Consider the following 21,274-nt stretch of genomic DNA (forward strand, 5'->3'; position numbering starts at 1 on the left):
AGAAGAGGAACACATTTATTCTTGTTGTCTGCCTTTATTGTCTTCCTCACTTAATCACCAGGATTGTATTCAGTAAGATTTCTGTGCTTTTACACAGCAATGTCCTGTGTTTTGGTTTGAAGGTGTTCTTCTAAGGCTTTCAGGGGAGAGCTTCAGTGTGTATAATTGTATTTAAAAAACGAAAAATTGCCCTTTCAGATTACCTTGGAACAATACGCTTTGGAGTGATCACAGATAAACATGTTGCAGAGGAGATCTCATTGGTGCATTCAGGCAGCGTGTACTTGCACAGACATGTCAACACATCTCTTGTGAGTACTTTTATGTCATCATGCCTCTGAGCCAGTACATGGAGATTGAAGCTCTGTTGTTACAGACCCTGAATAACTGTTTAACGGAGCTTTAGGATACAGGATTTCTGAACAGTAACACATTTTCATTCTAGAAGTCAGCAGCTATTTTAAACATCAACCCAAGTTGCTCACTTCTATCAAAACATAACCCAAAACCCCAAGCTTCTCAGAAATTACTGCACAAAGACTTTTTCCTAAGGTTTCTAACTCTTTAAGTGGGTCAGACATAGAAGGCTACGTGAATGAGGATATGGACAAAGAGATTTTGTGGAGAGAATAGGAATAGTGAAAACTGTATTTTGGTTTAAAATATGACATTACAGTGATCAGAAAAATCATGCAAATTAATTTCATTGAAAATTTATAGTAACTCTTGATCCACATGCCTTGGTTTTGGAAGAGTAAGACTGAAAATACAAACTTCCAGATTTGCTGTGTGGTATAGAGACCTTATCTATCCATACTGCTACCATGAGTGGAAATTCTGTGATTATAATACATCCTTTATTCATTTGAAACTAGGGAAAATACAGATTTCTCAGGTTAAATTATTGGTAACTACATAAAACTATTTTTGTCTGGGCAGATGATTTAAGATAAACTTGCCGTAATTTATTAAAATGACTGTAGAAGTGGTGAGTGTTTCTTATTATGTATGTCTTTTCCATGTGTTCAGTAATAAGAAATACCAGCTGTAAATTCAGTGTTGATGCTGGAATCGTAAAAGACTAATCTGTAATGAGTTAATTTGGTGAACGAGTAGTAGGAAAACGTTTTCCAATCAATATACTGTAAATCAGGATATGTGATGATACCAACTTAGAGACTGAGCTCTTTCATTTATAAAGAAAATTTATATTGGTGAGAAAAGTAAAGATAAAAACGATGTAGTAAAATAAAGAGGAGCTTCCCTGGTAGAATGCTTGCTGCCTCAAAGGTTTAATGTGTTACCATGATCTGATGAGCATTTGGAAAGTTTTTCTAAAGGGAAAGGGTATATGAAATGCTGAAGCTTGCTGAGTAGTATAATTAAATTTAGGGATTTTTAGGCATTATATTAACAAGGCGTATTTGAGAACTGCATTAATTACGAACAGGTGAGGATGAATAATTCTTTCCTCCCCCCTTCAAGATCTATCCAAATGACATCATGAACTATACTGCTGAGAACATTTGCAAGTGGGCTCTAGAAAATAGAGAGATGCTCATACGCTGGCTGAGACCACATGGTGGAAAAAGCCTTCTTCTAAACAATGAGCTGAAGAAGGGACCGGCACTTCTCATATTTATACCTTACAATCCATTAGCAGAAATTCATCCTCTTTTAGATGAAGTAAGTGAAATGTGGTTTGTGGTTTTTTTGGCGGGGGGGCAGCAGGTTTTTTTTTTATTACTTTAAAAATACTAGAATTTGAGAACTCTGGTCGGGGTTCTGAGCTTAATTACGACATATATTTTATTTCACTGTTCCAGGTATTCTCTTTTGTTTAAAAACACTTTTTCTCAAGCCATATTATCCCAAGTCCCTTACACTGGTTTGCATCCCACACAACGTGCTTTCGTCTCGTGTCAACAGTTGTTTAGAACACGCACCTAATTCTTTTCCTTTATTTTCTTCTTGTGGTGACTGCTGGGTGAGAGATGCAGATCTTTGGTCTTCTGTTCCAGCTGACATAGCTCAAATGAAAGAGTAAGAATGTATGGAGCATTGTGGGACCTGTGTTTTGTCCACCCATTCTGTTTCTCCTCCCCTTCCATCTTTGGTCCAGACATGATTATGCAAGGAAGAATGGACCTTTTATTAAACCAGACAGTGTTATTTGAATTGAAAACCTACTCAGAACTAATCTGATGTTTATATTATGTACATTCCTTATTCGCCTTCCAATTTTCTCTTCCTCTGTCATTATTTCTATTTCTGAATAGCCCAAGACATGAGTTTGTGTAACTGTGCAGTAAAGGAGATAGGGAAACTAACTTGGCTGAAAAATGGATTTTCCACAGGCTATTTTTCAGCTTTAATGCACTGTCCCATTTGGTGCATCACAAAGCTGCACATCACAGTGGTGATCACATAGCACTGAGGACAGTGTGGAAAAAGAAAGAAGAATCAGTGAAAGGTGAAAAGTGGGGCCAAGTTTAGGTGTCAGTGCTGCCTTACATATGTGGCATCTATGTCCTGCAATGTGTGGTTTCCACAGGGAGGCCTAATTAGTATTGCAGTGTCTGAAACAATGAGGAAGAAAAAGAACATAATGTACGATACAATATTTAGCCAAATTAGACATAAACACAATGAAAGTTAGATTGCTGCAAAGTGGGGTTGGGGAAATCTTTCCCAAAAGACTGGAAAATCCCCGTGATTATTCTTGTACCAACCTGTCTTTATTTTTAGCAGACTTAATTCAGTGATGCTTGTTACAGATTAAACATTCTAGTAACAGGTACCACTTATTTAGATCAAACCAGTGCAACATGAGATGTTCCATTTCAGATTTCATTCTTCTAAGTAATAGTATTTATCTATATCAAAGCAAGAAATGAGATACAAAATACTACAGTTAGTCCTGTGAAGCTTCACTGTCATAGAGATATATTATGCAACTTGTTTACCATAGGAAGAGATGTCTACTGCAGAAGTTCTGTGGAGTTCATCAAGCAGTGAAAACACTTGACTGGAAGGAAGTGGCAAAGAACAAGGCTGTCAAGTTGTATGTTGAAAGCTCTAAGAGCAGATTTTTCTTTTTCTGATAGTAGCTCACTGAAGTGAGATTTCTTACTGCAGAACTGGTTTTCTGTTCGTAATTTCTGTTCATGTTCCTCTATATAGGTAGTCCAAATTATCAGGCTAGATTATGATATGAGGGGTTATGTTTACTCTAAGTAGTTAATTGAGCATTTTCAGGATGAAAACGTCTTAACAACAAATTCTTAGACTGTAATGAACTTGGTATAAACCACATCTTAATGCTGATTGTCCTGTGACACACAGAACTTTAGATGTGATGCTTCACCATCCCTTTGATAGTTACAATGTTTCCTATCAAAGTGTTCTTGTGTAAAAGCAATGTGTATATATTCTGTAATTTGATTCTTTTTAATGTGATGGATTAAAGGGAAGGGAAACTCCTTCTTTTGTTTTAATTTCTTATGTGTTGTTATTTAATTCCTATAAAGAAAATTCCTTCTGTGGTCCACACAGATGCCTTTTTCACTGATTGTTTCTCTTGATTAAGAACAAAGTGGTGATGCAGCACAGGAATGTTTGCAGAGAGGCAGGCTTTTCATTTTTTATTTTTTTTCATTTCCTTTTTGGTTTCTTCTTCCAGTAAGTCACACATTACTATATGCAAAGTACACCAGTGGTATTACAACCATATGCCCATGGCTGGGAAAATACTTACATTGCTTCAACGCTGTTAGTGATTGCTACAAAAATTGTGTACCACCTATAGCAGGCAAAAACTCCAATCCCTTTCATATGGGAATGCTTTTATTTTCTTCTCATATTGGGAAATTCAGGAACCTTTACTGATTAATGCTTCACATAGTGGGATTTAGCCTTAAAATGCAGTAGTGATAGATATAATGAAAAGAGGATCCTGGGATCAGTGTCGTGGACTGAAAAAATATTCGAAGTGGCTTCTTGTACGTGGCTTCTTGTAAGGACAATAGAAAGGGCTTCTTCAAATACATAGCAGATAAAACTAACACAAGAGGCAATATAGGCCCACTGCTGAATGAGGTGGGTGCCCTGGAGACAGAGGATATAAAGAAGGCAGAGGTACTGAATGCCTTCTTTGCCTCTGTCTTTACTCCTGCAGAGTTTCCTCTTGCCCCAGAAGGAGTCAGGATAAAGGAGGAGTTTGCTTTGGTAGATGAGGATTGGGTTAGGGATCAGTTAAGCAATCTGGACATCTATAAATTGATGGGTCCAGATGGAATGCACCCGTGGGTGCTGAGGGAGCTGGCAGAGGTCATTGCTAGGCCACTCTCCATCATCTTTGGTAAGTCGTGGGGAACAGGAGAGGTGCCTGAGGATTGGAGGATGGCAAATGTCACACCAGTCTATAAGAAGGGCAAGAAGGAGGACCCGGGTAATTATAGACCGGTCAGCCTTACCTCCGTCCCTGGAAAGGTGATGGAACAACTTATTCTTGACATCATCTCTAGACATATCAAGGATGAGGGGGTCATTAAGAGCAGCCAACATGGTTTTACCAAGGGAAAGTCATGTTTGACCAACCTTATAGCCTTCTATGAGGAAGAGGCTAGGTGGATGGATGATGGTAGAGCGGTAGATGTGGTTTTTCTTGATTTCAGTAAGGCATTTGATACTGTCTCCCACAGCATTCTCATAGATAAGCTAAGGAAGTGTGGGCTTGATGATCAGGTAGTGAGGTGGATCAAGAACTGGTTGGAAGGAAGAAGGCAGAGAGTTGGGGTCAATGGTGCAGAATCTAGCTGGAGGTCTGTGACTAGTGGAGTCCCTCAGGGGTTGGTGCTGAGACCAGTGTTGTTTAATATTTTCATCGACGACCTGGATGAGGGAACCGAGTGTGCTCTCAGCAAGTTCGCTGATGACACTAAACTGGGAGGAATGGCTGACACACCAGAAGGCTGTGTTGCCATTCAGCGAGACCTGGATAGGCTGGAGAGTTGGGTGGGGAGAAACTTGATGAAATTCAAGAAGGGCAAGTGTAGAGTCTTGCATCTGGGGAAGAACAATCCCATGTACCAGTACAGGTTGAGGACTGACCTGCTGGAAAGTAGCGAAGGGGAAAGGGAGCTGGGGGTCCTGGTGGATAGGAGGATGACCATGAGCCAGCAATGTGCCCTTGTGGCCAAGAAGGCCAGTGGCATCCTAGGGTGTATTAGAAAGGGTGTGGTTAGTAGGTCAAGAGAGGTTCTCCTCCACCTCTGCCTTGGTGAGGCTGCATCTGGAATATTGTGTCCAGTTCTGGGCCCCTCAGTTCAAGAAGGACAGGGAATTGCTTGAAAGAGTCCAGCGCAGAGCCACAAAGATGATGAAGGGAGTGGAACACCTCCCTTATGAGGAGAGGCTGAAGGAGCTGGGTCTCTTTAGCTTGGAGGAGACTGAGGGGTGACCTCATCAGTGTTTACAAATATGTAACGGGTGGGTGTCAGGATGATGGAGCTAGGCTTTTTTCAGTGATATCCAGTGATAGGACAAGGGGCAGTGGGTGTAAACTGGAGCATAGAAGGTTCCACGTTAACATCAGGAAGAACTTCTTTACTGTGAGAGTGACAGAGCACTGGAACTGGTTGCCCAGGGGGGTTGTGGAGTCTCCCACGTTGGAGATATTCAAGGCCCGCCTGGACAAGTTCCTGTGTGATGTACTCTAGGTTACCCTGCTCTTGCAGGGGGGTTGGACTAGATGATCTTTTGAGGTCCCTTCCAACCCTTGGGATTCTGTGATTCTTCTTGTTCTGTACATTTAATTCTTACACACTGAAGTATCTGAAAATGTAACTTGCTATCAAGTCAGAGCTTTCTGTAATCTCTTGTAAGAATGAAGGAGAAGAGTAGTCAACTTCAAGTTTCTGAAATTCTCTCATTACATGTATGTTGTTAAACCTGCAATGGATACCTGCATTGAAATGAACTATGTACAGCTAATGCCGCCTTTTTTTTTCTCTCCCCTTTTGTTTTCTCCCCTGCCCTGTAGATTACCAAAGTGGCCTTGGAATACCACAACTGTAATAAAAGCCAGGCAGCTGAGCCAGATCTGCAGCATTTAGGAGACACCAATTCACCAGCTTTTGATTCCTCTGTACCAGATGCACATACAAAATTATCAGAAACATTTTCAATAACCAAGTCCCCATGCTGTAACACAGTGGTGCTTCCACAGTGGCATTCAATATCTAGAACTCACAATGTCTGTGAGCTTTGCATTAACCAGACACTTGGTGTCAAACCAAACAAAGTCCATGTGCCACACTGTAACTTTTTTGAGATAGAAGCAGCTTTGGACTCTTTCTACCTCCAGGAACATACCTTTTTTCAAGTTATATCAAGTACCATAGAATGCAGCAATTTCTTAAGTTTCTATAGTCCCTTTAGCTATTACACTGCATGTTGCAGGACAGTAAACAGGCATTTTTTAAGCTTTATTAGTTCTGAGAAGACCATCTTTCAGACCCCCAAAGTAACATTTTCTTCCCATAGGAAGAAAGATGACGCCCAACATTCTATTCCTCACATTGAGGATAGGAATTGTTTTATTCCTGACCTTCATAGTAGTGGCACTAACTTTACTGGTCTGAGCTGCAGGACCAACAAAACCTTGAATCTCTATCTACTGGATTCAAATCTTTTTTGGATATATGCAGAGAGACTAGGAGCATCGAGATCTACTCATGTTAAGGAATTTGCTGCCATTGTTGACCTGAAAGAAGAAGTGCACTATGTCTTGGATCAGAATCAGTCACTTGTTGGATCTACCCTGGGTATGGTATCCACTATACAAATGCTTGAAATGAGAAAATTAAGTTTGCAAGTAAGCTTATCAATGGAAAACTTAATGCTGTTTTGAAAAGTGAGACTACAGTCAACATTGTGAATCGTAATTTGTTCTGTTCTGATTTATGTATTAGTTAATCAAGCAGTAGACTTGTGTTCTAGAGGATATAAGAACTAAGTTACATATACCAAAAGTATATGAAGTTAAAAGTGGAACACAAAATGTGTAATTCTTGACTGGCTGAAGCACTGTAAGAATTGGTAAAATCTAAACTAAATTTGCTTGTGTGGAGAAAAAAATTACTAAGTATCTAACAAACTTGGTATTACAGAAGACATGTATATTAATGGTGGTGATGTTTGTTCACCCATTCTTTGTACTAAAAAAGACAAGTCTCCACTTGTAAGCAGAGACTAACCCTCATCTTGTCCTCTGAAACCAACTTAGAAATTGTTTTAAATATATTTAGCAAAGTACGTGTGTTTTCAAAGTAGATCTCTGCAACGTTTTTGGCAAAATGTCTCAATACTCTTATTTCCTGCTTGAATCAGAGGAAAAAGAAACCTAACAACCAAACCCAAAACAAAACTAAAAAAATAACAAACCCAATGCAGTTCTGATTTATTTGCAAGCTATTGACTAGGCACAACATGCCTAATGACATGCATTTATGTATCATGATAACGTGCAAAACTGAGTCCACCTGTAGAAAATGCAGGAATTTTTCATGTTAGTAGTGTAAGCAAACATGGAAGTAAATTCAGTGAATGTAGCATTAAAATAAATTGTTCAAAATTGCATATCAGGAGAATTCTTACAGCATTAATTATATTTTTCCAGAAATCTGGAAGTACAAAAGTAGCACAACAGACTTGTTGGTCTTACGGATCTCATCCAGCCCTGTATCCTGTCTCCATCATAGCCCCCTAAAAAAATCATTCTGGAAAACCAAACGAAAACCCCAGTGACTGTAAAAGGATACTTAGGAAAAATTAAGATCACAGTGAGGACACATTTCCTTCCCTTTTCTGCTCCCAGTACTTTCTGTCTCAAACTTTGTCAGGTCACGGGATTTCCTGAGCACGATGAGGGTTTCTCTACTGCATAACTCTCAGTATATTTCTATTCTAGGTCACCTGAATTTGTGGAAAACTTATGCTTCTACGTAATCTTTTCAAGGAGTCGCTATGATTTTATGTTTAGGGTTTGTGTGGGTGGGTTTGATTTCCTTAAGCCTCTTAACTTTTGTAAAATTACAAACCAGATTTGTATTTAATGCCTTTAACAGAATTTAGTTTTTACAGATGGTTTCTAAAAATTCAGGACTATGTCTTTTAATTACCCCTTCTCAGTTAATGCTTACTCATGCATAGATATTCCAAATCAGGAGCTCTAGAAAGAAAAAAACCAACACAACTGTTTCGGTCTGATGTGAGAATTTAATGAAATGCTGACTAGTAAGTGTAAGATTAAATGTACTGCTGTTTGCATTTCAGAGGTAAACTCGATGTTCTGGTATTTTGTATGTATGTAAGGTGCCAGTATTACTTTGTCCTAGGTTTTGCATTGGAAATACCAGCACAAAATGTTTTATCTGATGAAATAATTACTCTTAGCATGTTTGATATTATATTTTTGTCTTGATTATTGAATACTCTTATAATGCACAGAATAACATTTCACTGTCTAAATTGAAAAGATATCAGTCGCTATCTTGCAGCAATTTAGAGAACATGGTCCAGGCTCAGAGTAGTGCAGCTGAAGGTAGTTGAGGGCTTTGGAGCTAGCTTTACGTTTTTACCACCGGCCAGCTACTTGTTAAATACCTTAAAACTAAGAAGAAAGCTGAATGAAGAGGATGGTGGTCACTGGTGAACAAAAGGTGGCTGGTCATATTAGCATGGGAATAGCACAGCATTTAAATGTCAGAAGAAAAAGAAAAGTACAGGGAAAGTAATTAAAAATGAAAGAATAAATACAAATAACTGTGGAATTAAGCTGTGGATAAGGGCCTGGAAGTGAAAATGGTGAGAGGATACTGTTTATGAGTTAGCAGATACGTAGTTAGGAGCATAGACAATTATTATTATAGTACACTGAATAAAAGTAGAAGCAAGATTAGAGAGTCGTGTGGCAAGTGAAAAGACTGTAATGAGCAAAACAAAACCAGTAAAATCTTATCTTGTTTTTGCATCAGTGTTGGTTACTCAAGAATTGATACCAAACTGTCAAAAATTACATTAAACCAATTTTGAATTTGTATTTTTCTCTGCAAGTTCTTCTGAATCCAAAGTAAAAACTGCCAGAATCACACATTTACGAAACTGAAATAACTTTGTTATGTATCAATCTAATTTCAGAGAACTTCATAAAAAATTTCAGTATTCTCTATAGTCCCTTGAAAAGGCATCTTGTTGATGACCCTTCAGTCCATCTTCATGACCAGCGTGTAATCACTGAAGTGACTACTAATACCTTCCATCAGACAGTGTTTTTGAGTGAAAAGGTAACACCTCATTGCTGACCAGGTTTCTTGCAAATTGTTGCTCAAGACTTTTGAAGAGTGGGTAGCATTCTTCTTTGACATTGATGTGATAAAATACGTCATTTTGTAACAATTCAGAAAGTACCTTTTCTTTAAAAAACGCGGTTTGGTATAGTGTGATCTTAACTAAATCTGCCAAAGATCATCATAAGCTGTTAATCCAAAAGTCAGTGCAACTGATTCCCTGACAGGTTTCAACAAGGTTTGTTGAGTTTTGGGGGGCTGCTTGGGCTTTTTGAGGGGAGAGGAGGGGGTGTGGGGGTTTTCTTCCCATATGTTTGAAATACAGATTTTAATTTATTTAAAAAAGAAAAAGTGCCTGCCTTGCTTTTCCCTTTCTAGCACTGTAATAATAACACACCTAAATACTTAGGGTTTAAAGTAATAATGAAGAATATTGTGATTGTGTTCTGCACCTCAAAGGAGATAAATGCACCACAACTTGTTTTTTGTATGTTACATTATTTTGTAAAAGTTGAAAGTTATTGCAAAGTAGACATAATTAAAAAAAATATAGAAAAAAAAATCCAAAAGATTTTAAATCTAAGCTATTATTTGAAAGCACACTGCAAAAATACCCCAAAACTCTCACAGGTGAAAGCTTTCCAATTGCATGCTGTGAAACTGCTTTAGAGCTCACCCTGAGCAGTGATTAAATTACTTTGATTTCTTAAAGATGTGATAGTGAGGATCAATATCTATTATCTGTCAGGTCTGCAATGAATGTATGCATCTCAAGTAATTGTTTCCAGTAACCCTAACTCCTGCTTTGTTAGTTAGAGGCAAAAAGAAGTCTAGATACCATCTGCCTGCCCTCGCAGTCACTGTTGGATACATAGAAGTTTAAGACTCCAAGAGGATATTGGGAAGTGTAGTAAACTTTGCACTTCCATTTAAAGGGAATGATGCTAAATTAAATCATCTAATCCTCTTCATTTTGTCTTTTTCCTGTGCAAATAGAATTCACCAAGTTTTTGTGTATTAACGTGGTAGACAGAGATATCAGTAAACATGTTAGAATAAAGTTTATTAAGGTATGGTTGCCTTTCACATATGAAGGGTTCCAAGTTTCAGATGTTGTGAAGACTAGTGCTCCTTTGCTGTGGATTAACTACAATAGATAATAAAATTCTTCTCCATTTCATTTTTCAGAATGTCTTGCTGCTGTATTATGCACAGTGGTGTGGATTCTGTGCTTCTCTTAATCACATCTTTATTCAACTTGCTCGGCTTCTGCCTCCAGATAATTTCATTGTGGCAAGGTAAAAAAGATTCTATTTTCAACTCTCTGGAATAATACAAGTTCATTGAGGTCATCAGCCTAGAAAATAATTACTTTTCTTTCTCTCTATAATCTTGCAGTGGTAGATGAGAATGTCATCTGCTTCATTTCTCTTTGGATGCATTATTTTGTTTCCCTCTGTATAGATTTGGTGGTTTTCAGTCTCACTATAGTAATTGTCCAGTTTAATTAAAAAGAATTTTTAAACAGCTTTTAGCAATTTTTAAACCTTAAAGCTTCTGACTTCAGAAAGTGAATCAATAAAACAACAGCAGAAAATAATTTTTAATCCTCTATCTGGTAATTTGTAGCAGATAATAATATCCTGTAGTACTGTATTTGAGAAGTTGTTTGAACCAGGGAAATTACATATTGTTGGGTGTTAATCCTGATGGGCAGTTAAGCACCACACAGATACTTACTCACTTCCCTCCTCCACCCTCAGTGGGGTGTGTGAAGAGGAATGTAAGAATAAAACCAGTAAAATCTGGAGGTTATGAGACAACAAAACAGATTTGTTTAGGATTGAAGGATAAGTGGAAGGAGAGAGAAGAAAGCAAAACAGGTGATGTAACAGCTATAACTCACCACTTCCTGTGGGTAGAGCTTCCAGACAGTTCCCAAGTAAAAGATGGGTAAATCCCATAAAACTCCCTCTTTTCCTCTACTGCTGAGCATGATGTTACATAGTAAGGAATAGATCTTTGGTTTGTTCAGGTCATCTGCCTGGTTGGGCCAACAACCCCCAGAGTATCCACTGTAGAGTAGAAACTGGTAAAGTTTCTACAGAGGAGGTAGAGTAAGAAACAGGGAAGACAACTAACTGTCATCACAAACCTAAAACGTGGCACCATACAAGCTACTAGGAAGAAAATTAACTCTCTCCCAGCCAAATCCAGTTTATAGACATATACATATATCTATATATGCATCTGTATAATATTTACTATTATATATATTAAAATACACTTTGTGTAAGTGAAAACATATTTTTGTTTGGCATTCACAAGGCTTTTAATGTTTCAGTGCAACCCAAACATTCTTGCTCATGTATTTGATAATACATCAATACTTACAACATCTACTCTGACTGCATCCTTGTTTCGTTCTGACTGAATTTACTCTAGAAGGCAGAGTGAGATGTATAAGAAAAAAATGCAATTACAAATCTGGAGTTATCACTTGTTTCTAACTGCAGCTTTATTCCCACGGATGTAGTGCTATTCTCAAATCTCTACCCTTTCTCTTTTTTGACACTGAAGTTCTCTCATTTGTTCCATTATTTCTATTGTAGTATGACTTAATTTGTATCATCTATGATTTTTCTATAGTGAAGTCGTTGTAATTAATAAGAATTTTATTTGTAATCTAACAAATGCAGAGAAAAACATAACAAGTAATTGAATAAGTGTTCCCTTCACAAAATTTTGTGTTCCTTTAGAAAGAAATGATGCCTTTAAGAATATGCTTGTCCTTGGAAGGAGCAGTTTACTCCCAGAACTACTCAAGGGGAAAATATTCATAAAGTTGGGCTTGAGGAACAGTGAATAGATAAAATTTCAATTTCATGTTCAAACTATTAGGCAGGTCTGTCTGTTTTAGAAAAGGAAGGTGGGTACACAGTGAAGATGTGATGAGTGATGTGCAATTTAATTGCTGAGTGAGAGCAGCTGGAATACTGTACACCTTTTTTTCTAGGAAAAAAACCCACCACAGATATTTATTAAACTGAGATTCATCCTCTTGAATAGCAGCAATTACTTCTGCTGACTCAAATGCACAATTTGACTTTTAGACTTACTTTCATGGATTTGCATTTCTTTCTTGCCACCCCCTAAAATGGCATTTTACAAGAAAATGTAAATTGTTCATCTGCCAGTTCTCTTAATTAATGTGTATTTTCTTAACAGAATTGATATCACTCGAAATGACCTTCCATGGGAATTTATGACAGACCATCTCCCAACCATTTTATTTTTTCCTTATGGGAGGTAATGTAACTCTTTTTCCCTTTGGGTTTCTAACTTTCATTTTACTAAGTTGTAATAATTACCTGGTTACATGTTTTAATAGAGAAAAATGCCAAACAAATTCATTCTTCCTTATGCATATTCTAATTTAAAAAACAAAAAACCCCACCAAACTAACAGACATGGATAGCTGATGGTGTGCAGATAGTGAATGTTCTCGCCAAATGTCATAATCTAATTGTTTGTAAGTCTATCTTTATGGACAGCACCATTCTTAATCTTCTTCCTCAGTTAATTTTCTGCATTATTTGGTTGTATTTCCTGTTATTATTTTGGCATGATTCAAATAAATTAGTGAGTGACTACAGGAGGCAGGAAAAGGAGAAATGATATAGATGACGGTGCAACATAGCTCTAGTGCTACTTGTATGTAATCGCTTCTGATTGGCTAAACTAAGAGACATCTCAAATAATATAATGGATTCTTGCAGTAAAATGCAAGGTTTTGCTTGCAGTGTTTTAATGTTCAGTGTGAGTTTGGGAAAAAGGAACTCTGAAGGGATGTAAATGGGCTGGAGAGTGCATTTAGGACTGGCATATGAGCTGGAATGGCGTATGAGGGTCCTAAATGCTACTTTTCCTCTGCAGCAGGGAAAAATTCTGAAATGCAGCGTCAAACATTTGTGTTGTGTCTAATCTGTACCAGTACACACAGTGCAGGTACATCCAACCTCAAATAGGCTGAACAAGAAAGCAAGCTTGGGTGCAAGAGAGCAAAGAGCTTTTGAAAGTGCTCAATTTATTTGTTTCAGTTGTGATTCTGGTGTTACATGTGTGCCCTGTGCAGTAGACTTGATTGCCTTGGGTTTGGTTTTTCTTTTTAAAAAGATTAATACTCAGTCTTACACAATTACAGTTTTTATAGCAAGGAAATAAAAACAAGCACTGTAATAAACGTTCTTTGCATTGTAAAATAAAAATGTTGATTTCCACCCTTACCCCTCAAGAACTCTTATCAGCAAATGGTAATTCAGATTACTGGTACTGTGAAGTGTTACCTACCACAGAATCTTTAAACCTGTGCCTTAAATTTTTCAATTCTAAATTAATGTTTTAATTCAGTACAGAAATAGTTTCATTTCTATCATCGCAAGCTCCAGCTCATCATTTCCCCTGCAGTAAGCCTTGCACATCAGATTCCCTCTGCCACATTCCTCCAGCTCAGTTCCAGTCCTTCTGTGTTGCCTAGGTCAGTTGAGCAGCAACTCAGCTGGGAGTCTGCATTACTACAAAGTCTAGTATTCCCTTTTTCTTTTCATAGATGCTCATTTTGCCCTGGTCTGTGTTATAAAGGAGCTCTAGACTGTCTCTGGTGTGACAGACTTTATAGTTTTAGTAAGATTGTTTTTGTAATGTTCCAGTTGGTTTTATCAAGGTACTTCACCTCTAGTCATTGTTTTCTGTCCTGTGTTTCCTTTCTGGTGTATTTTATAATTTGTTGCATCTAACCAAGAAAATTAGGTTTTGATAGTATCTGTAGTATCAGTAGCAGTAGTAGAGTAGTCATTAATTTTGGATATAATGGGGCCTCATATTAAGCCTCTCTGTGTAGCTCCTTACGAGACAATTTTTGCAAACCAACTGTTCTCAGTTACTTTCCACCCCATGCTGTTAATATTTCGGTTTGCTTTTTGCTCTAAATAGCCTTTTACCTTTTCTGATACATACTGTGGTTTTGATTAATAAGAATGGATAGTGATGTAGTAAAATATTACCATTGTATAATGAGTCGGTTTTGCCTTAGTGTAGACTATTTTTCACCTAAATCGTGTTATGGTTCATTAAACTTGGATGGGAGCTGATTGTTAGCTTAGAAACTGCTCATGCTTATTATAAGACTAACTCAGTTCATCACTAGGAGTCTGCAGGGGAGGAAAAATCACGTTGCTTGTGCTTCCAAAAATAACTTAATTTTGATGAACAGGAGCTTCGTCTGGCTGAAGTTTTTTTAATTACTTATAAAGTACAGTATCTGTCCACTACCTGAAACACAGTAAGTAGCTTTCAGTAAATGTCATTGGCATATGTTTAGATCCCATATGCTAATGAGTTAGATATCACAGAAAGCATTTTTGAGGCAACTGTAATTGGTAACTGAGTAACTCATGTTCCAGATGCAGAGTGTGAGCAATTCAGAAATGTAATGTCACGTGCGGGGGGACATGTCAGTGTTGCTGACATGGACAGTGGGATTGAGTGCGCCTTCAGCAAGTTTGCTGATGACGCCAGGCTGTGTGGTTTGGTTGATACGCTGGAGGGAAGGAATGCCATCCAGAGGGACCTTGACATGCTTGTGAGGTGGGCTGATGCCAACCTCATGAAGTTTAACCATGACAAGTGCAAGGTCCTACACCTGGGTGAGAGCAACACCAGGCACAGCCACAGGTTGGGCAAAGAAGAGATTCAGAGCAGCCCTGTGGAGAAGGACTTGGGGGTGTTGGTCAAAGAGAAACTGAGCATGAGCTGGCTTCAGTGTGCGCTTGCAGCCCAGAAAGCCAGCTGTATCCTGGGCTGCATCAAAAGGAGCGTGACCAGCAGGTCGAAGGAGGTGATCCTGCCCCTCTACTCTGCTCTTGTGAGACCTCACTTGGAGTATTGTGTGCAGTTCTGGTGTCCTCAACATAAAAAGGACACGGAACTGTTAGAACAAGTTCAGAGGAGGGCCACGAAGATGATCAGGGGACTGGAATACCTCCCATATGAAAACAGGCTGAGAAAGTTGGGGCTGTTCAGCCTGAAGAAGAGAAGGCTGCGTGGAGACCTCATAGCAGCCTTCCAGTATCTGATATCTGAAGGGGGGCTACAGGGATGCTGGGGAGGCACTCTTCATTAGAAACTGCAGTGACAGGACAAGGGGTAACAGGGGAAGTTTAGATTGGATATGAGGAAATTCTTTAGAGTGGTGAGGCACTGGTATGGGTTGCTCAGGGAGGTTGTGAATGCTCCATCCCTGTCAGTGTTTAAGGCCAGGTTGGATGAAGCCTTGGGTGACATGGTTTAATGTGAGGTGGCCCTGCCCATGGCAGGGGGGGTTGGAACTGGATGATCTTAAGGTCCTTTCCAACCCTAAGTATTCTATGATTCTGTAAGTGTTGCCCATGGTGTGTGTTGTACATGAGGAGCAGTGGTAGACTCTGAGGCTTTAGGCATTATACTTGAATCTGGCTTTCTTGCTTTGCAGTAATTTATGTTTATGGTTATCCTTTCTCCGTTTGTGTAATTCACCCATGTCTGGATGCATGCTATATACAATTCATCTGGGTAGGATTCTGGCCATCAAAGGAAAGTAAACCAAGCTTTTCTTTGTTTTGATGGCTTCCTAATGAAAGAGAATAAACTTTTGTGAAGACTAATGACCATACAAAGTGATAAACTGTTAGCTAGCTTCCCAGGTAAAATAAGGTTCTCTGCACCCCAAGAGCCAGGAGGCAGCATTTAGGTTAAACTGGAACATGCTGAGTGAAAGGTTGAAGATGTAACTGTTACGGAAACAGAAAGTTAACTTCCCATCTAATCCTCAGAGGACAGTTTAACCTCCTAGGTTTTGTGATAGAAGTAGACACATGGTCCAAAAAAGGGCTAGTAACTTCAACATCTTGCAGAACATTTGAGGTTGTGGGTGTCTTTTGGTGGTTAGTAGTCTTAAGGAAGAAATCTGGTACTTGTTGGTCTTGAAGCAGCTTATCAGGTTAAGAGTAACAGTTTGTGCTGTTGCAGAAACAATAGGCCTGCCTCTTCATATTCGTAGCCGTATAATGAGCTTCAGAAAGGAGAAAAAAAAAAAACAACCCAAACCCAACCCACACTTATATGGCGTGCTTCCTTCATCACATCAGTGGCATAAAGACAGGAGGAACAAGTAAAAAGATTTGGGTTTCTGACAGCAAGAGAACCTTGCTGCTTACTCAAGTGACTGCTTACTCTAAAAGCAAACACTACTTTTCTGCTCCTTGCAATATCCTGCTCTTGGAACACAGTAAACTACTTCTTCCAGGATAGCATATATAGGACATATAATAGGCTCAAAATAATTTCCCAGATAGCTTTATACATCTGAATACTGATGCAGTGCAGAGAAGCTTACAGCACCCAGGCTAGAGTACAGGTAAAAGGGTTTATGGAAAGAAAGTACAGTGTGCTTTACTACATGAGTTGAGCTTTCTCATAGCTTCTATATTGGCCATTCTTGATGAAAAAACAGAAGATGCTTAGATAATTTTATCATTACTTGCCTATCTGAATGTTTTAATGTTATGTCTTTCTAGGAAGGAACAAAGTGTGAAGTTCCCGGAAGACTTCTCAGTTAACCTTCCTAATCTTCTTAAATTTATTTTACATCACTCAAGTTCTTCATCAGAGCCCTGTACCAAAGAATGCCTACATAAAGAGACAGTTCTACAGCAAGGACATATCTCCCACTTGGAGAAAGAAATTGAGAAGTTAAGATCAGAAATCACTGCCCTTCATCAGGCACATGACCAGCTTGAAGCACAGCTTTCTGAAGCTAGGAGAGAGGAACATAGACTACAGCAGCAAAAACACACACTGGAAAAACAGCACAAGACTCTGCAGCTCCACAGCAAGCAGTTACAGGCCACCTATAACCAGAAGAATCAGGAATTATTAGCAATGGCTGAAAAGCTTCAAGAATTAGCTGATGCATCAGAAAACCTCCTTAAAGAGAATACTTTACTGAGAATCCTGGTAGCATCAAGGGAAGGAAAGCTACAGCGCCAAGATGAAATTAAAGAACCCCTTCAGTCAGAGCAGACACTTTCTGAAGATAATTCTGAAGTTTCAACAGTTACTGCCACATTGGAGGAAAAAAGGGTTGATAATATTGATACCACAGAAACAGAACACAGTAGTGGAAGCAGGACAGAATGATTACTTACACAAAGTCAAATGATGCAGTATTGGGTAGGTATTTATGCAAATTTTATTGAAATTCATTGTAAATAAAGACTTCTTCCCCCACATGATCTAGAAAAAGAAATCAAATGGAATATTTTTGTATACTTGAACAACTTGATACCCACATCTAAAGAGAACAGGAGAATGGAAAATACTTTCTTGCACTTTACTATTGCACTAACTTAAAAATTTTGCCATTTAAATTGAAGATTGTGATTTTTAGGGCAGCAGTGTGAAGAACTTCTGACTCAGAACCAATTATTTTTCACTGGCTTTCTCTTACAGCTGCTAGAAGAGAGATTAGTCCTTTGATTTCTACTTTTCCATGATTTCTGAAGTTTGCCCTTTACACTGCATTTCCTTTGCTGAATAAAATAGAGATACTTCATCCATGTAATCAGTGAACTTGAATGGACAAAAGTAAACTTGCTACAACTATTCTGTTCTAGAACTTCAGCACTTTGTATCACTTTTGTATACCAGTTGACTGTCTTGAAACCTGCAACAGCCATGTGTAAACTGTTCTCTACTGAAAATTAAGAAGTATTACTGAATTAATAATTTTCTTCTTGATTTGTAAGATGTCTAGAATATGACAGTTTAAGCATTTGAGTCTGGTTATACATGGAAGTGTCATGAGACTATTATCTTCCAGAAGAGCATGTGGCAGAGTAAAAACCTGTACCCCTTATCATACTCAGAAGGCAACAGCAGGAGCTTTCTTTTACTTGACAGCATTAACTTTGCTTCAAATTATACCCTTCAGTTAATTTTTACTGCTACATTTGCCTTCTTAAGTCAACATCTTACTGCAGAAGAAAGGGACAAGACTTTTTTGCTAGGGTGCTACTGTCTTGCAATACAGTTAGCAAGCAAGCTTGCAGGCTTGTGTTACTTACTCCATATGTACAGGTGCAAGAAGCCAGTCTAATAATGTCTGTATAGCTGAAGAACTTGAACTTCATTATTTGTAACTTATCTCAGGGAACAGATTTACAGGATTTTTCTTTACTAGGCAATTAAGTGTTTAAAAGTTTCAGTAGGCAAAGGACGCTATGTATAAAGTCACAGAAAACAGGTCACTGGCCTCAAAGCAAGTGTGCCTATCCTAAGAGTTTTAGAATACATAAGCTGCCAGTGGTGGCTCAGTGTTGTTCTTTCTCCTCCCCCTTCCCCTCTCCTCCTGCTAAAGCTCTGAGGTTCAGTCCAGTCTCTGTAAGACATCTTGTTAGAGTTCCTATAGCTTAACTATAGCACAAAGCAGGATCTGGAAGGGGTATTCTTTTTTGTAAGGACTTTGCCATTGCCAGCTAAGAACTTCTACAAACTGAAGAGCCCGTCTCCCTTGGCCATACCAACATTTGTTTTCACAGGAAAGCCTGAAACTTAACTCTCTTAACTGTACTACTACAAGATATCTACAAGATACATTAACTGGATTATATAGTTAACTGTCTGTAGACTAAAATGCCTTTTTACAACAGGCTGTTAACATATACTGTAACTGCTAAGTACACAAACAGGAGTTCTACGAAAATTTCATACTAGTTGCACTTAAGTAACCACTTCTGCAGTTTCAGCATGCAGACCTACAGAAGAGAAAAGCCTGCTCTACTGCCATTTCAAACTCCTGGAAACCTTCTGGACCAGCCCCAAGGGTTCAGTATCCATCATTAGTTCCTAGGCTGGTATCCATCAAAATGGCAGTTTCCTTGCAGTAGCTACAGGGTTAGAAGACTCAGTTCTAGCAGCCAGAAGCTTAACCTACCTAGCTGCAACTAAACAAAGTCACTTCCTCATAGCTCCTGTGTTTCTCCCCTCAACATGTCACTGAAGGCTTATACCTATTCTCAAAGAAGGTACTCTGCATCAGTTCACTGAACTGTTAAGAGGAATTCTGACTTTATGGCTGTGCACTCAAATTAATAGCAGAAGCAAGCTTTAACTGCAGATTTGGTTTTGAAGGTCTGGAATCCCAGCTACAGTTGTGGTTCAGCAGTCCTCATGTTATGTACAGCTGCATCATGTATTTCCATATGCTGTGGAACATAAAGCAAAAAGCTTCTGGCAGCTTACTTATAGTTCACAGTTGTAAAGTAGTTCACATTACAGTAGTGGCTCCGTCAAAATAGGCTCAGCTAAACATTCAAGTAACAAAAACATTAGTAGTCTCTTCACACCAACATATCCTTGTGTCCATTGCCAGCAATGGACATTATGCCAGGTGGATCAGCTCCTGTCACAGAGGAATCGGGATACACAGCTGATGCAAAGTGCAACTTCTCAGTGCATGCAGTTGCTAACAAAGCTTATGTAATCCTCATCAGGGTATTTTGTGATGAGTAGCATGCATGTGACCAGGTTCTTCACAGGAGAGATTCTTCTGCCAGTTACACACATCGTAAGTGTAGTTCATATACATGTGTTGCTCCAAGTTAGCTATGTACTTCCATGCCGTTTGGAGTTAGCTTAGTTTTCCTCTCTACACAAGGTCCTTTAGCAGAGTACTGCACCAGAAGGAAGGGCTCTTTGGTTTCTCCTTCTCCCACAATGCTTTCCTCATCTTCAGACTGGCTGATCCTCTGCAGACGCAGGTAACACCAGCAGCCCAGTATCAAGGCACCAAGAGCTGCAATAGCAATCAAAATAACAATAACAGTCACCACTCCAGTGGTGGGGCTATGATCTGTAATAGACATGGCGAATATTTCAGACTGCACAACTTCTTTAAGGCGATTCCTTCTGTCCCCACTACCAGGCCTGCTGCATCTTCAAACTCCTGCAGTGGAAAAAATAGGCACTTCATGAAGCTGTGCATTTTTACCATATTCAGCAACATTATATTCATGGTTGCTATCCTTCACAATGGCACATGACCCTCTTGCTGTTGGTGCTTTGAGCTTTTCACTCTCCTATAGTTCTTACTCATTTTAGGCTATTTTTTCAAGCTCCCTTTGAAGATGCAGGTTTCTACATCAAACTAAAACAAAAACTAAACTCATTTCAGCCCTTGATGTGCTTGTCAAGCCTGCTAAGAGGTAACAATTTTTACTGGGAGACAGAAGATGACACAAGACGCACAAAATAGACTGCATGAAAGTTAACAGTTTAGTATAGTGACATTGAAGACTAATACAAATACTCAATCATGGGTGAGCTCTCGTATCCATGACGAGGTCACAATTCAGCTACCTTTCATTTTCCTAAAGGAATCCTACAGAACAGTACATTTGAGAGCCTGAAGTCTGGGCCTTTTAAAAACTTAATTTATAAACATCCATATACTAACAGTTCCAGGTTTGGTAAGCTAATTGCAAAGGTAGCTGCAGTACTACTGTAAGTCTATAACACTGGTCTGTTTAGAAGGGTTGACTACATGGTAATTAACTGGTTGTTCATAGAGCTGATATTAACAGATGTTGCTTTATATACATTTTTTGTTAAGAAGCAGGTAGATCTAGATTTATTGAATACAAAAACACAAAGGGAAGATCATTATTTTAAGCTTCTGTTGCTCTAACTTGGAGCAACTTGTGGGCTTTCAGACCACAGGAGCAAGGGACAGTGTCAGGACTGCAGCAGAAACTGGAAGAGAGGCAGCAGGCAGGAAAACGAGAACTCCACCGCTTCCTTAGTCTGCTGCAGTTTCGGCAGAAAAAAAA

At 38.8% G+C, this 21,274-nt stretch overlaps 2 protein-coding genes across 5 annotated transcripts in view; one reads left to right on the forward strand and one right to left on the reverse strand.

The window, feature by feature from the left end:
- Window positions 1-17,680, forward strand: part of TXNDC11 (thioredoxin domain containing 11) — a 33,921-nt gene extending 16,241 nt beyond the window's left edge. For all 4 annotated transcript variants that reach the window (XM_061376098.1, XM_061376100.1, XM_061376099.1 and 1 more), the window contains 7 exons: window positions 199-311; window positions 1,486-1,686; window positions 6,044-6,827; window positions 9,202-9,347; window positions 10,539-10,648; window positions 12,579-12,659; window positions 16,964-17,680. In XM_061376098.1, the coding sequence (XP_061232082.1) occupies window positions 199-311; window positions 1,486-1,686; window positions 6,044-6,827; window positions 9,202-9,347; window positions 10,539-10,648; window positions 12,579-12,659; window positions 16,964-17,585 (2,057 nt within the window). In that variant the 3' untranslated portion in view covers window positions 17,586-17,680. The remainder of the gene's footprint in view (window positions 1-198; window positions 312-1,485; window positions 1,687-6,043; window positions 6,828-9,201; window positions 9,348-10,538; window positions 10,649-12,578; window positions 12,660-16,963) is intronic.
- SNN (stannin) lies at window positions 17,615-20,690 on the reverse strand. The gene is given in 2 exon segments (XM_061376102.1): window positions 17,615-20,346; window positions 20,349-20,690. Coding segments are annotated over 2 exon segments (411 nt in total). The 5' UTR covers window positions 20,461-20,690; the 3' UTR covers window positions 17,615-20,047.
- Between the last annotated feature and the right edge of the window lie 584 nt (window positions 20,691-21,274).

The sequence above is a fragment of the Neopsephotus bourkii genome, unplaced genomic scaffold (assembly GCF_033783945.1).
Source record: "Neopsephotus bourkii isolate Nb327-2 ecotype Australia unplaced genomic scaffold, CSIRO-AGI_Nbou_v1 NB_1706, whole genome shotgun sequence".
Taxonomy (NCBI): domain Eukaryota; kingdom Metazoa; phylum Chordata; class Aves; order Psittaciformes; family Psittacidae; genus Neopsephotus; species Neopsephotus bourkii.